Raw genomic sequence first — 14,510 nt, 5'->3', positions numbered from 1 at the left:
ATTTTCTAGTTAGATAGAATGGTTGGCACTACGTGGGAGAGAGGCATATAAATTCATTCATAGATCTCTAACTGCCACTATTTGTACATTTACTACCTCTTAACCTCCATTTTCCCGATCATTAAAATACAGATTTAAAAATATCTTTCAAGTTAATTTATAAAATTATTTATATATTATCAAAATGAATCCCTTTGACATTGATTATGATTTCTTCTTAGACGGACAAGATGTGGATAGAAATAACACGTAAGTAAACAACATAACCTTTTATATGTTACAAAAATAATGTAATAAAATAAAAATAATTCGAATGTATTATTAAAAGTACATCTTTTTAACGCAAGAACTAATATTAAATATAATTAGATTATCGTACTAGATACTATATACTATACTATACTTGCATCTCTTAAAATTACTTTCGTAAATAAATTATAAAATTACTTATGTTTATTGGATAGAAATGTGTCAATGGAAGATAAAAGTAGCTCCATACTGAAAGCAGAATTGCAAACCTTAAGAATATCTGAAGAATCTGAACGCCAGCTGTACGATACTTTAAAGCATATTTATGGCCCTGTATGTATTTATAGACATTATTATAAATTTATTATTTTATACATGTCTCTTAAAATGTATTATTGGGAATTAACATATTTTTTTAACAGAGTTTTAAACTTTCTGATGCATCAGAATTTGAAAATAAAAAGTCCAATTTAGACAAGCAATATTGGGTGGAAAGGGGCAATTTGGTCATTAAAGGAATAGTTGATTATTCTTCTAAGGATAGTACACCAAAAACCGAAGAACAAATTACTAGGCAATTTGCAACATCCAAACTTGAAAGTTATGGGTAAGTTTTTTAAATTTTAAATAATGGGCAATTATAAATGAGCTTTTATATTGTTTTAAGTTTTCATCAATCGCACTGCAATGAAGCGCTATTACATGCAGAGGGTGATGTAGGGAAAGCTTTGGAAATATTGTTTTATAAATATTATGGATTGGAAAATATAGCAAGAAACAAGATACACGATGATATTGATACAATAGATTTATTAGAAAGAAAGAATGAGGAAAAAGAAGCACTCGAATCTATTTATGGGAATATGTTTACTGAAAAAATAAAAAATCAAATTTGGATTGTACAAGTTAAATTGGATTATTTAGTAAGAAATGATGAAATAGGACATGAAATTCAAAGGATTAGGCACAAACAAGAAAAGGGAAGGGAAAGAGAAGTTTGCAGATTATTTATTCATAAAAGATGTAGATTTGGAAATAGATGTAAATTTTTACATCAACAACCACAAGTATTAAGAATGCCTGAAAGAGAGAATCCGAGTTTTACCCTAGAAATAAGATTTCCTGAAGGTATTATAATTGTTTACATAATATAAAATATATTACGTAATTAATATATAAATTATGTGCAGACTTTATACTTAATCTTTTTAAATATTTCATTAGGTTGTAAATATCCTTATGAACCACCATATTTTTATTTGTATAAAAATGATGGTACATTTCCAAGTATAAATTGTTTAAGAATAGCAAGAAGGTTGTATGAAGAGGCATTATCGATATCTGCATATGGAACACCTTCTATTTTTTCAATAATATCTCTTTTGGAAAATGAATATGATATAAAAAGATATTTAGCAGAAAATACAGAACAATTTCTAGATCAAAGTGAATTACTATTTCAAAAACACATAGAAAATGAAGATGAAACAAATGTAGCTACTCATTACGAATTAGGGTCTATACATAGGAAAAACAGAAATAGTATTAGTTGGGAAAGAATATTGAAAGAAGATGATCTAATTGAAAAAAATTTTAAAGAGAAACTAACAAATCCCAGATATAACAAGATGATAGAAATTAGGGAAAGGTTGCCTGCATGGTCAAAGATGTATGAAATTTTAGATGTAATACACAAAAATCAAGTGATCATAATTTCTGGTGAAACAGGATGTGGTAAAAGTACACAGGTGCCACAATTTTTATTAGATGATTGGATTATTAATAGATCTGCATCCAAAGAACATATTAACATAATATGCACACAGCCACGAAGGATAAGTACAATAGGAGTAGCAGAAAGGGTTGCAACAGAAAGAAATGAACGCATAGGTGACACAGTAGGATATCAAATACGATTAGAAAGTAAAATTTCTAATAGAACTAGATTAACATTTTGTACAACCGGAATTTTGTTGCAAAGATTTGCTGTGAATCCAGAATTATCAGATGTTACACATGTTATTGTAGACGAAGTTCATGAAAGAAGTGCAGAAAGGTAAGTTATCTATTATACTTATTTGTTTAATTTTATTTAACTGTTTTATTCTTTTTAGTGACTTCCTTTTGATGCTATTAAAAGAATTACTGTCCAGAAGACCAAATCTGAAAGTAATACTTATGAGTGCCACTCTTAGAAGTGAGATCTTTTCCACATACTTTAAAGGAGCTCCCATTTTATGTATACCAGGAAGGACGTTTCCTGTAGAACAAATCTTTGTGGAAGATATATATGAAAGAACGAATTATGTTCTAACAGAACATTCAAGAGCTACGCGTAAATATAAAGGTGGTTTGGAGCAACTAGAAATTAGCTATGGTATCGCATCACAGCTTGCAGCTCGCTCTAGTTGTTACGTAGTTGAAGAATCTAGAGCTGATGAAGATCTAGACTTTGAGGGAATTATCAGAAGATATAAGGGTTATAATAGCCAGGCACAGAAAAATTTATATTATATGGATCATAATGCAATTAATTATGAACTTATAGAGGCAACATTGCAGTGGATTACTTGTGGAGAACACAATTATCCTAAAACAGGTTCCATCTTAGTAAGTATTTTTACTAAGTTTTCTTATTATACGAAAAATATACAATATGTAGTTAAATTAATATTACATTTGTAGGTATTCTTACCCGGATTTGCTGAAATTATTACATTGAAAGATCGATTGAATAAGAATGAGTATTTTTCGCCAAAGACTGGAAAATTTATTATTATATCATTACATTCATCTTTATCTAATGAAGAGCAAAGCTTAGTTTTTAAAAAATCTATTGCTAGAAAAATTGTATTAAGCACAAATTTAGCTGAAACGTCTATTACTATAGATGATTGTGTCTTTGTAATTGACAGTGGAAAGATGAAAGAAACTAGATTTAATTCGAACCAAAACATGGAAAGTTTAGAAATGTGTTGGGTATCACGAGCAAATGCATTACAAAGAAAAGGACGCGCCGGACGTGTAATGCCTGGAGTATCTATTCATTTATATACCTCGTACAAGTATGTATAATTATTGTTCATTAAAACATTAAATCTTAGAGTAAAGTTTACCAATATTGATTCAATTTAAACAATTGTTTCAGGTTCAAATACCACTTTTCAGCACAGCCAGTACCTGAGATATTACGAATTCCGTTAGAACCACTGTTATTACGTATTCAACTTCTACATAACGGAACAAAAGTTGACTTACATGAAGTTTTAGGTAATAAAAATATATTTTTAATTTCATATCATTAATTAACTTTCTAATATCCATTATAATATTCTATTTAGGCAAAATGTTGGAACCACCAACAGAAGAAAATATCAGTAGTGCAATTAAACGTTTACAAGATGTAGGAGCATTTAATTCCGAATGTACATTAACCCCACTAGGTCACCATCTTGCGGCATTGCCTGTAAATGTACGAATCGGAAAATTAATATTGTTTGGAGCAATCTTCTGCTGTCTTGATTCCGCACTTACTATAGCAGCATGTTTATCTCATAAAAATCCATTTCATATACCTTTTGAAAAAAGACACGAGATTGATGCAAAAAAACAATTTTTTACTGCCAATTCTGATCAACTAACTATTCTCAAAGCATATAAGGTAAATGTATAAAAGTATATAAAAATGTATATAATATATAATTATAATATAAAAAGATATTTTTTCTTTTGACAGAAATGGTTAGAAGCATATACACGCAATACTAGTGCAGGCCATGCTTTTGCAAAAGAAAACTATCTGTCTGTGCGTACGCTATATTCCTTGGCAGATATAAAGTATCAGTTATTAGAATTGTTAGTTTCAATCGGTTTTGTCCCCGTTAATTTACCTAAACGACAACCAAATGTTGACAAGATTATAGAAATTACTGGATTTGAACTGAACATCAATAATGATAATTATAAACTTCTCCAAGGTTTACTTTGTGCAGCTCTATATCCTAATGTAGTAAAGGTTCTTTCGCCAGAAAAATTTTTTCAAATTCAGCTTGCTGGGGCAGTTCCAACACAGACGAGACCCGAACAACTTAGATTCCAAACTAAAAATGATAGTTTCGTTAGTATTCATCCATCCTCGGTCAACTTTCACGTTGGTTATTTTACTAGTCCATATTTAGTATTTCAAGAAAAAGTGAAAACAAGTAAAATATTTATTAAAGAAGTATCAATGGTACCAATTTTACCACTAATATTATTCTCTGATTACGAATTAAAAATAGAAGTGCATGATGGAATATTTATTGTATCATTAGAAGATGGCTGGATGTTATTTGATGTTGAATCTCATAGGGTAAGAATATTTATTAGTGTTTGTTGAAATTAAAACAAAAAAGATGATAATTGTGTGTTAAATATACTTTTAATATTACTTAGGTGGCTCAACTTTTGCAAGGAATGAGAATGGAATTAGTCAAATTATTAGAGCAAAAGATGAGGGAACCCCTTCTGAATCTATTAAATCATCAAAATGGAAAAAAAATTATCCAAACAATTGTAAATGTAGTCACGAGAGAATAAAATATTATGTCGTGAATTTTTTAAACATAAATCATAAATTAGTAAAAAAAAATATTGTAATTCATATATTATGCTATACAAAATAATTGTGTGTAATTGATATATATAATAATATTCGAAATATTTTTAACGATTGGAAAATTTTTGCAAAATTTTATATTTTCTTTTAATATTTAAGAACCATATAAGATTTTGTCCTTTCTTATGTGTATAATTTTAGACAAATTTAAAAATATAAAAAATTATTAAATATTTTATTATAATAAAAATAATTATTTTTAAAAATATATAATCGTCATACTATAGTCATGTTTACTTATATATACATGTCCTATACATCAGTACCTACACTCTATAGTGAGTGCACTATTGTAGTAGCATCTTAATACGAAACATGTGGTGTTAGGTATACGCGGTTGATAGAAATAAATATATTTATGCGAAGTTTATGAAATTTTATACGAGAAATATATTTTCTTGCGTATTTTTTAATAGTAATAATACATCTTAAAGTGAAGTCTGCTTATTGTTATTGATCATAACCTGCAATTTAAAGTAAAATTATGATGAATGCGGAAGAGGTTATAATGGAAGAAGTAATAGAAGACAGAAATTCAAATAATGGTTTTGTGGACCTTATATCAAATGTTGAAGAAAGTAGTTGTGTTCCAAACAAAGTAATTGTTGAAGACTATTCAATGTACAAAAAAGCTACACAAATCAATGTTAATGAGATAAGTCAATTTACAAATGACTGTGAGGTAATTATAACTGATAATGCTGAAATTAAACAAAATTCTAATAAGAAAGATGACATGAATGAACAAGTCGAACAAAACAAATCAGTCATACTGCCAAATACTAAACAAAATGAAATACTTATTAACGATACTGACAAAAATCAGAATACAAATGAAGATGTAACATTTGAAAACTTGGAACAAAAAAGTGATGATGATATTTGTATTATACGTGAAATAAATACAGTATCTCTGGCTCAAAGTAAGGATATAGGGATGTACTTATTATCATAATCAAAATTATAAATAATTTTGTTATATATATATTATATTATACATTATAAATAATTTTGATATTAAATTAACAATTGTAATTTATGTTTCCTTTTTAACAGAAAGTGATAAAGTATCTTCTCTTACTAGTATTGCTATAGAATATGGCAATTCAGATTCAGAAACAGAATTTAATACTGATGAAACAAAAAGTGATAGCAATCAAAATCAATCTTTAAAAGAAGTACAGATGCAAACTTATAGGCAAAATAAAGAAGTATCATCAAGTGAAGAATCAAGTGATAGCGATGATTCTACTAGTAGCAGTGATTCTTCAGTAATAGTTGAATCAGATGATTCAGATAGTGATGATAGTTCAAGCAAGTATGCTATTCATTTTTGTAAATTTTTATACATTAAATTAATTTTATATGAAATTTTAAAGTAATTTCTTATACATTTAGGAAAGGCAAGGAAAATAATGTAAGAAGAAAAAAGAATAATGAAATGAGAACTGAATTAGATGATTTACCTCCTATTGAAGACTTAAAAATTAGCGTACCTGAAGTATTATGTGATCCATTAGGAGAGGTATTTATAAATATTAAATTAATACATATATGAATAATCTTGAAAATAGAATAATATCTTTGTAAGATAATATTAAATTATAGGTTGCATGGATGGTTGAACAACTAGTAGTTGTAAAACCAAAACCTGGCAAACCGACATTGAACTTAGATACAGTTTTATTTATTGAGAAAGGACAAAGGACGTTAGGAAAAATATTTGATGTTTTTGGACAAGTGAACGAACCTCATTATTGTGTGCGATTCAATAGTTCTGAGCACATAAAAGAATATAACATTACAGCAGGAATGACTGTTTATTACTGTCCAAATACGGAATATACTTCTTTAGTATTCCTACATGAATTATTAAAGTGAGTTTATGTATTTAAATGTGTATATAATTATACATACTATTCTTATTTATATTTATTATATTAATCTATAAGAAATTAAACATATAGTAAGCAATTTATGATTATTACAGAATCAGGGGTATTGATGCAAATGCAGATGATCCTCCAGAATTTTCAGATGATGAGGAAGAACGGGCTTATTATGAACAACTAAAAGCAAAACAAGTAAATAATGCTAATGAAGCTGAAAATCCGTCTAAACGAAAGCGTATTTCTAGTAAGTTTCTTATGTAATATTTATATCTTTTTATTTGTTAACATTTATATTTTCTATTAACATTTATCATTTTAGAACCTACTACTGGATGGCAATCCAATCATCCGTGGAATAGAAGTATGCAGAATCAAAGGAAAGGATTTTATGCACGAGGAGATAGACGATTTCCTTCTATGCAAACTAAAAATCATTCTCAGAATTTATGGTCACAATCCTATCAAACCAATAGTGAACCTTATGGATATGGAATGTGTTCATTGCAACCTGTGCAATATATGAACCATAATGTTAGTGGTCTTAACCAAAACTTTTATGGCTCACACAATTACTATAGTGAAGATAGTAGCTCAACATATCTAAATCCTAGAATCCCTTTCAATACATGTCCAAGAGTTCCTCCAGGATACATAACACCACAAAATCATCTAAATTCAAATGTAAGATTTCAAGCTGCAAATATGCCTTGGCTACCACAAGTGTCGCAAGTTCCTATTCGAATGAAATTGCCATGGATACCTATACCACCACCTCCACCTCCACCACCAACTTCATCACCATCAGATACTACTTCAACATAGTTAATATTAATTACTTATGAATTATGTTTTTAATTTAGTTATATATATATAGTTATATATTATATATATAATTGTATGTATATTAAAAATAATAGAAATTATATAATGCAAATTATATATATATATATATATATATATATAATATGAAATTAGTAATTAAAGGTATTTATATTATAGACATTATCTCTAATTAGAGTAAACTATGAACTATAGCAAAGTATGAGTTAATATTATTTCCGCATATAGTGAGGAAATATTGCCATAACATGATATATCATTTGCAGTACAAATTATGATTATAGTACTCTTATATAATCAGATTATTCCTTAAAGAATGAATCATTTTTATAAACCGCCATATCTGATTTCTGTAATTGTTCTTCGGCAATTGTAATATCATCTTTTATCGCTCGAATTAATTCCTCTGAAATGATAATGATTAATATAATAAAAATGGGATAAATTTTGATACAGTTACTATTTACCTTCAGAAGTAAAATCTTTTTCTGGTCGTACATATCCCGTAAAAACAGCTTTAATTTGTTTCCCATAAAAATCGTTCTCAAATTTATGCATTAAATGTATCTCCTACAACAATGATACATTATTAAAAAATGGTTTCAAATTTTCATGTTATCAAGTATTCAATTAATTATAATTTACATTCGTACCACCGTCTTTTTTTCGTTTTTATAAAACGGATTCCAACCAATACTGGCAACCATTTTATAAGTTTGTCCGTCTATAGAAGCCCATCCATAATAAATTCCAGTACTAAGATCACCAGGTAAATTATTTACTACCTTGTCTTCAAGATTTGCTATAGAAACATAATTTTATAACTACATACAATATTAATAAAATATTACTGAAAAAAATTATTTTTTCTTTTATTTATACAATATAATTAGTTTAATTTTTGCAAATTTTTACATCAAAATATTTCTTAATAAAAAGCGATTAAAATATTGAATAAAACACAAAATAAAATAGCGATTAATACAATACATAATATTAAATAACTTTTTTAACATATTTCATATATTCCCGCCATTAATTATGTATACAATAAAGCGATTACGTTTTTCAATTGCATACAATTCTAAACTATTCTCTGCAACATTAACGTAATTTTAAATTGTTTATGATTAATTTCAAAATTTTCGAATCCATCAAACAAAAATGAAATTGTTGAATGTTACCTGTAGGTATCCCCAAAGCTTTGGAACCTCTGCCAAACCCCCTGACTACCGACCCTGATAAAAAGTATGGTATGCTTTTGGTAGACATAACGAATCTTGATTTCGCGTCAGACTGTCAGACTAGTAACGTAACTAGTAACTAGTAACGTAAATGAATGTTACTTTAATGCTTCATAATATATTATCTTGAAAGAAGATAAAGCGTTCGTTATATGACGTGGCATATTTACACGCTATTTAGTGTTGTATAAATTCATGTTGATGAAATGAATGGACTACTTTTAAAACAAATTATTTAATATGTTATACAAATAATTTTATATTTATATAAAATAAGAATTAGATATAACATTGTGAATATACTTATGGAAAATTTGTCCTTAGATTTTTTATTTTGTTTAAACTGATAATTATCGCATGTTACGGGTTATCTATGCGTAACTCTTTTTACTCCTGTATTATCATAACATAAATTAGTTCTTACAATTTCCTCTGACAACAATAAATTATTGAAGATTGTTTATTTTTAGCTTGTTAGTAACAAAAATTTCAACATTGAAAGAAATATAAGCAGATTTATAAAATAAAATCTTCTATTTGTGTTTAAATTCAATTATCTTCTTATTTCAATTTGAGCAATATTGAAATCATTTTTTGTCTTAATATAATTAAAGTAAAGTATTTTGCTATGTTTTTTTATTGTGATATTACAACACAATTTAAACGAGTAGTTAATAGTTCTATATTTATAAGTCAGCAAATAATGTGGTAAATTAGTATAGGTTAATACATTGTGAGCATTATATAATAAGAAATCAAATTTAAACAATTTATTTATTGAGAAACGTTACTTTTTTTTAACATGAGAAATATTTCTAAAAAGAATACAATATATTAATGTTGAATGTAACTTTTATCATATTTTTAATTAAGAAGGTATAAAATTATTATTTCTTTCCATATATAAAATATAATTTAGCGAGGACACATGAGATGTCTTCCTCCATCAACAGATAAAGTTACACCTGTAGTGAAGCTGGCATCGTCACTTGCCAAATATGTAATTGCTTTTGCAACCTCGCTAGGATCTCCTGTTCTGCCAAGTGCATGAGTTTCTTTACTCTTAGCAAAGAATGCTTTTAATTGATCTTCTGACATTCCACTACTTCTATGAAGATTTGTTACTATTACACCAGGATTTACGGCATTAACCCTCACCTATAAATTAAAGATTAAATATAAAAGCTACTATTGTAATTAATTAGTAAGTTTTCAAATCAAACATACTTGTTTTGGTGCAAGATCAAGAGCTATACATCGTGTGAATTGATCAATTGCTGATTTACTCATACTGTATGCTAAAACTCCTGAGAAGGATCTTATTCCAACTACACTTGATACATTCACAATATTACCTTTAGATTCTATTAGATATGGAACAGCCAACATTGTTAAATGATATATTGAACGTACATTTATGTTAAAAACTCTAAAATATTTACATGTTTATTATGTTGTATAAAATTAAGATTAAATTTTATTGATTTAAGTTAGGTATACAAAAGATAGACTTATACCTGTCATATTGTTCTAATGAAGTATTCTCTATGCCTCCATTTTCTAATATACCAGCGTTATTAACCAGGACATCCAGTTTACCGTAATGTTTAATAGTGGATTTTATAATATTTTCAACATCACTTTCATTAGTTAGTTCTCCAGTTACAATTAATGGTTTGTCAGACTTACATTGTTCAGCGACTTCATTTAATTTCTGTATATTACGACCTGTTAATGATAATAATGCACCAAGTTGTGAAAACTGTACAGCAGTTGCTGCTCCAATGCCAGAACTAGCTCCAGTTATTAATACAACTTTTCCAGCAAATGCCATCTGAAAAAAGTAATGAATTACAATTAAGTAAATTTTATTTTAAAAAATTAATATTTTTATAGTCTCTGAAGTTTCTGTAATTCATAAATTTATATACTTTTATATAAAAATTTTTAATACTTCCATAATTACTTAACTTTCTTGATATGTCAAATATATTTAATATATTATAAGGTTTTTCTTTTTTATAAAATCTTACTGATTTATATAATTTATTTATATTGCTCAGAGTTACGTTCTCGTGATCGTAATTGAAGTAAGACTAAATAGTTGCCATGCCATCGTTTGATATTAACCTAACGTAGAATTTTTACGAATAGACTATAGATAAATTGCAACCATGGATACTATCGTACGCTCATAAACTTGGCTATCTTAAAGTTTACATTTCCAATGTAAAATTATGATTTAATATCCATGAACCTAAATGTATGTAAATCTATAATTTATTCAAACTGTGGAAAAAAAGTGATAAGAGCAAACGTAATACTTAACTTCCATAAGACTATATGTAATTTTTTGAAATAATCATAAAATACTTTGAACAAAATTTATTAAATTATATTTCCGTAAAAATTAATTAATGCGGCCATTTTGCATATAATAAAAATAAAATATATTCTTCAATTTATCAATTTTATTTTTTCTAATTCAATTATTACAATATTTAAATATTTTTCAACTTTTTCTACAGATGTACAAATCTTTTCAATATTCCACTCTTTATCTTTAACTTTTTTCACAATTCCCTGAAGAGATAATTTTGCACTTGCTAACAGTGTTCTTTTTTTCTTAGGTTCACAATTGGAAACATATTGCAAATACATTTCTGCTAACATACAACACAATTGTAATACTTTCTGAACTGATTCTTCTTGTAAAAGCCATTTGGGATCTGATACAGCAATACGATGTGCTTGGTGTAAATAGTGTAGTGCTTTGTCATTATCAATATCAGTTTTTTTAAGGAAAGTAAGTTGTCCATACATTCTCCAAACATCAGAATTATTAGGTATAAATGAAGTAATTCTTCCAAATAATTCTAAAACTTTTGGAAGTAATTTTTGTGCAGACTTTCCATCTGAATCATTTACATTGTTTAATACAGCATCAGTAAGTATATCAAGAATTTGAACATCTAAATGGTGATTTTTCAAGTCTAAAATGCGATGATAACATCGAATTACCTAGAAAAATGTGTAAAAGACATAAATCGTTAAAAGATATAAGATTTTCGGGAAGAGTTAAATTTTATTTTTATTGATATTATGTATTCGTACTTCTGAAAAATGTCCTAAGTCAATGCTAACAACCATTAAATTATCCCAAACTTGCCACTGATCATAGTTGCACTTTAAAGCATCTTGAAGAGATTTCCAAGCTTTTACTTTATCACCTAGGTTTATATAAGCTTTTGCTAAATTATTCCAAGCCTCAAATGTCTATAATTAAATCGCCAAATTCTTTAATATATATTATTACATAAGAAATTAATAATTGAAAATATTAATACAAACCGTTTGCTCTAGTGCACAATAACGTTTATATGCTGTTGCTGCCAATTTCCAATCTTCCACTTGTAAAGCAGCAAATCCAAGTCTAATCCAAACATTTTCTTGAATGTTATTTAATTCAACTGATAATTTTAAATGTGGTATAGCTTCCTCATACTTAAAAATAAAAAATAATATATGTATTTAATTAAATTACTTTTGAAAACTTTTCAAGCTTATATTTATGTACGCACATTTTTTTTGGAAAAATAAAAGAATCCCCAATGTCTTTGAGCTCGACTACTTTTTTTATTAGATAGTTCCCATGCTGTTTCATAACAACTAGGTTCTTGAGTTGCATCACCTAATAAGCACCATAATTGAACTGATGGTTTTTTAGATATTTCTTGCTGAATAATTTCTGCTGCCTAAAATTAAAAATAAAATATAAATTTACTTGTTTCACGTATGTTAAGAAGAAATTACATAAACTAAAATATATACTTTATGTCTTAGCTGTAATATGTTGTAACAAGCAATAGCTTCTTCCCATAGTTTGCTCTTCAAAAAAATATCCAAAGCACCCTTTACTAATCCAACACTTAGCATCAATTGTGCCCACATTTGTTCTAAAGCCCAAACTGGCTTAAGACCACTGGCAAAGAATAGGTCCATTCTGTTTGCAACACAGATTTTTGACTTGTTTAGTTCATGTATTAAATATTCCATTTGTATCATTGATCGTTCAACAGTTCGTTTATCCTCAGATTCTAAAGAACATCGATGATATAGAGATGCCATTTTTAAGGACCAATTTCTTGTATTATTTACCACAACCTATTAAAAAATAATCTTTGGTAAGAAAATAAAAAATATAAAAGCCAAAAATACTTACAGTTAAATAAGGTGTTACTTCTTCATCTGTTAATTTATCCTTTGGTTGCGATAACTGTAATTGAATGCTATTAGAAGTAAAATTTAAAATAAAATATGAGTTTTGCTTTATAAATATAACAAAAATAACAAAAATGAAAAATATATTCTTACTATTTTGCTAATACAATAGCTTCTTCTACTGCTCCTAATTGTGTATTTTCTATATTTGTTGAAAATTGAATATGTTCTAATCTAATATCATCATTCAAATCCAAAGATTTTGGTAAATTTTCACAATATCTAGAAGGAAACTGTTCCTTTTCTAAAGTTATTCCTAAAAATAGTTGTGCCTTGTCTTCTTGATATTTTGTACGTTTACCTAATGCACCTTCAAGATTTAAGCTTAATTTCGCTCCTTCCTGAGCAAGTTTAACATATTTTTCTGAATTTTGAATTCTCCTATAATAAAAATAAAATTGTGCAGCTTCAATATAAAATAATGTTTCGCAACACAAATTTTCTTTCAACATTTGCAAATCATCGATTTTCTGAATCAACTGTTCAGTCTCATCAAATATTGTACCGGAACTTTCATTTAGTATAAGTTGATGTAAAAGATTTGCTCTAAATAACCACCATATACAACTTTTATAAGCATTTTGTAGAATTTCATTTGAGAATATCATCTTAGAAAAGTAAAGAAGATCTGACATTTTAACATTTGCATTACATTCATCGTGTAACGATAAATTTCTAAGTATATTCTCTTCATTAATTTTTTGCCATTCAATATCTTTTTCAATTTGTGGACCTGTCCAATTCTGTTGAATAAAATATAGTAAAGAAGCTATGCCTGTGCATAGCCAAGAATCATGCGAGTCTGTTTTTTCTATATCGTCATGTATTAATTCGGAAACATTATTGCTATTATTCAACTCTTGAATTAGATTTGAAGATAACTTATTATTTATGACATCTTTATAATTTCCATTTAATATATGTTGCACACAAATAGGCAGGTTATGACCTGAAACAAGTAACATAAAATATAAAATAAAATTTGATTATAGCAAAATATATTGACCGAGAATATAACCTAATACGATATATAAACATATATGTATATTCCAAAATCATTCATTTACCGTCATTGTTAACGACATTTATTAATAATGAAATTTCGATTTCTTCATTTATTGTTTTTTTTGCATTTGAAAGATTCATTATTGCGACGTGTTACTTGACGACACGTGGTAAAGCTTGTATATTATTCACAATCGGAAGTCAATAATTATACTGACACAGATATTCACAATATAAGAAAAATATTTAATACAGCGGTTTTATACATTTTATATTACATGTTATAATACATTGCAAAGAAGTTATTTATTAATGTATTGTATTCCATACATGCAATTAATT

At 27.3% G+C, this 14,510-nt stretch overlaps 5 protein-coding genes and 1 long non-coding RNA gene across 7 annotated transcripts; 3 read left to right on the top strand and 3 right to left on the bottom strand.

The window, feature by feature from the left end:
* Positions 1-38: 38 nt before the first annotated feature.
* LOC122572181 (putative ATP-dependent RNA helicase DHX57) lies at positions 39-4,943 on the top strand. The gene is made up of 11 exons (XM_043736852.1): positions 39-249; positions 465-582; positions 672-856; positions 917-1,377; positions 1,474-2,305; positions 2,364-2,859; positions 2,935-3,314; positions 3,398-3,519; positions 3,591-3,910; positions 3,986-4,600; positions 4,684-4,943. Exons 1-11 carry the CDS (start codon positions 185-187, stop codon positions 4,825-4,827), a joined length of 3,738 nt encoding a protein of 1,245 aa, XP_043592787.1. The 5' UTR covers positions 39-184; the 3' UTR covers positions 4,828-4,943.
* Positions 4,944-5,223: 280 nt separating this feature from the next.
* On the top strand, positions 5,224-7,744 carry LOC122572184 (H/ACA ribonucleoprotein complex non-core subunit NAF1). Its single transcript, XM_043736857.1, has 6 exons — positions 5,224-5,829; positions 5,963-6,224; positions 6,305-6,431; positions 6,515-6,783; positions 6,897-7,042; positions 7,118-7,744. The coding sequence occupies exons 1-6, from the start codon at positions 5,391-5,393 to the stop codon at positions 7,618-7,620; spliced, it is 1,746 nt and encodes a 581-aa protein (XP_043592792.1). The 5' UTR covers positions 5,224-5,390; the 3' UTR covers positions 7,621-7,744.
* Positions 7,745-7,828: 84 nt separating this feature from the next.
* Positions 7,829-9,290, bottom strand: LOC122572187 (riboflavin kinase). The gene is made up of 4 exons (XM_043736861.1): positions 8,823-9,290; positions 8,292-8,440; positions 8,106-8,208; positions 7,829-8,044 (listed from the first exon to the last, which is right to left on the bottom strand). Exons 1-4 carry the CDS (start codon positions 8,908-8,910, stop codon positions 7,941-7,943), a joined length of 444 nt encoding a protein of 147 aa, XP_043592796.1. The 5' UTR covers positions 8,911-9,290; the 3' UTR covers positions 7,829-7,940.
* A 213-nt stretch (positions 9,291-9,503) lies between these two features.
* LOC122572186 (3-oxoacyl-[acyl-carrier-protein] reductase FabG-like) lies at positions 9,504-11,006 on the bottom strand. 2 transcript variants are annotated; one of them, XM_043736860.1, is made up of 4 exons: positions 10,814-11,006; positions 10,400-10,716; positions 10,110-10,311; positions 9,504-10,040 (listed from the first exon to the last, which is right to left on the bottom strand). In XM_043736860.1, exons 2-4 carry the CDS (start codon positions 10,714-10,716, stop codon positions 9,798-9,800), a joined length of 762 nt encoding a protein of 253 aa, XP_043592795.1. In that variant the 5' UTR covers positions 10,814-11,006; the 3' UTR covers positions 9,504-9,797. The 2 variants fall into 2 exon arrangements, with proteins under 2 accessions (XP_043592795.1, XP_043592794.1); XM_043736859.1 differs by having other exon boundaries at positions 10,853-10,988.
* On the top strand, positions 11,005-11,556 carry LOC122572188. Its single transcript, XR_006318401.1, has 2 exons — positions 11,005-11,145; positions 11,513-11,556. It is a non-coding gene; the product is annotated as an uncharacterized LOC122572188 (long non-coding RNA).
* LOC122572182 (tetratricopeptide repeat protein 27) lies at positions 11,334-14,439 on the bottom strand. The gene is made up of 8 exons (XM_043736853.1): positions 14,231-14,439; positions 13,257-14,112; positions 13,105-13,171; positions 12,714-13,046; positions 12,464-12,637; positions 12,234-12,386; positions 11,997-12,158; positions 11,334-11,903 (listed from the first exon to the last, which is right to left on the bottom strand). The coding sequence occupies exons 1-8, from the start codon at positions 14,307-14,309 to the stop codon at positions 11,340-11,342; spliced, it is 2,388 nt and encodes a 795-aa protein (XP_043592788.1). The 5' UTR covers positions 14,310-14,439; the 3' UTR covers positions 11,334-11,339.
* Positions 14,440-14,510: the final 71 nt, after the last annotated feature.

Source organism: Bombus pyrosoma, linkage group LG10 (assembly GCF_014825855.1).
Source record: "Bombus pyrosoma isolate SC7728 linkage group LG10, ASM1482585v1, whole genome shotgun sequence".
Classification (NCBI taxonomy): domain Eukaryota; kingdom Metazoa; phylum Arthropoda; class Insecta; order Hymenoptera; family Apidae; genus Bombus; species Bombus pyrosoma.
This window is presented reverse-complemented; position numbering and strand designations above follow the sequence as displayed.

Excerpts from the sequence above, each read along its gene's own strand:
- LOC122572187 (XM_043736861.1), bottom strand. The coding sequence starts at position 8,910 with ATGTCTACCAAAAGCATACCATACTTTTTATCAGGGTCGGTAGTCAGG. Across the intron at positions 8,441-8,822 it reads AGCTTTGGGGATACCTACAG|CAAATCTTGAAGACAAGGTA; the intron begins GTAACATTCAAC and ends ATGTTTCTATAG. Across the intron at positions 8,209-8,291 it reads AAAACGAAAAAAAGACGGTG|GAGATACATTTAATGCATAA; the intron begins GTACGAATGTAA and ends TCATTGTTGTAG.
- LOC122572184 (XM_043736857.1), top strand. The coding sequence starts at position 5,391 with ATGATGAATGCGGAAGAGGTTATAATGGAAGAAGTAATAGAAGACAGA. Across the intron at positions 6,225-6,304 it reads AGTGATGATAGTTCAAGCAA|GAAAGGCAAGGAAAATAATG; the intron begins GTATGCTATTCA and ends TTATACATTTAG. Across the intron at positions 7,043-7,117 it reads TAAACGAAAGCGTATTTCTA|AACCTACTACTGGATGGCAA; the intron begins GTAAGTTTCTTA and ends TTATCATTTTAG.
- LOC122572181 (XM_043736852.1), top strand. The coding sequence starts at position 185 with ATGAATCCCTTTGACATTGATTATGATTTCTTCTTAGACGGACAAGAT. Across the intron at positions 3,911-3,985 it reads CTATTCTCAAAGCATATAAG|AAATGGTTAGAAGCATATAC; the intron begins GTAAATGTATAA and ends TTCTTTTGACAG. Across the intron at positions 4,601-4,683 it reads TTGATGTTGAATCTCATAGG|GTGGCTCAACTTTTGCAAGG; the intron begins GTAAGAATATTT and ends AATATTACTTAG.
- LOC122572182 (XM_043736853.1), bottom strand. The coding sequence starts at position 14,309 with ATGAATCTTTCAAATGCAAAAAAAACAATAAATGAAGAAATCGAAATT. Across the intron at positions 14,113-14,230 it reads AAATGTCGTTAACAATGACG|GTCATAACCTGCCTATTTGT; the intron begins GTAAATGAATGA and ends TACTTGTTTCAG. Across the intron at positions 13,047-13,104 it reads AAGTAACACCTTATTTAACT|GTTGTGGTAAATAATACAAG; the intron begins GTAAGTATTTTT and ends ATTTTTTAATAG.
- LOC122572186 (XM_043736860.1), bottom strand. The coding sequence starts at position 10,716 with ATGGCATTTGCTGGAAAAGTTGTATTAATAACTGGAGCTAGTTCTGGC. Across the intron at positions 10,312-10,399 it reads TCATTAGAACAATATGACAG|AGTTTTTAACATAAATGTAC; the intron begins GTATAAGTCTAT and ends TAAATATTTTAG. Across the intron at positions 10,041-10,109 it reads TTGATCTTGCACCAAAACAA|GTGAGGGTTAATGCCGTAAA; the intron begins GTATGTTTGATT and ends TTTAATTTATAG.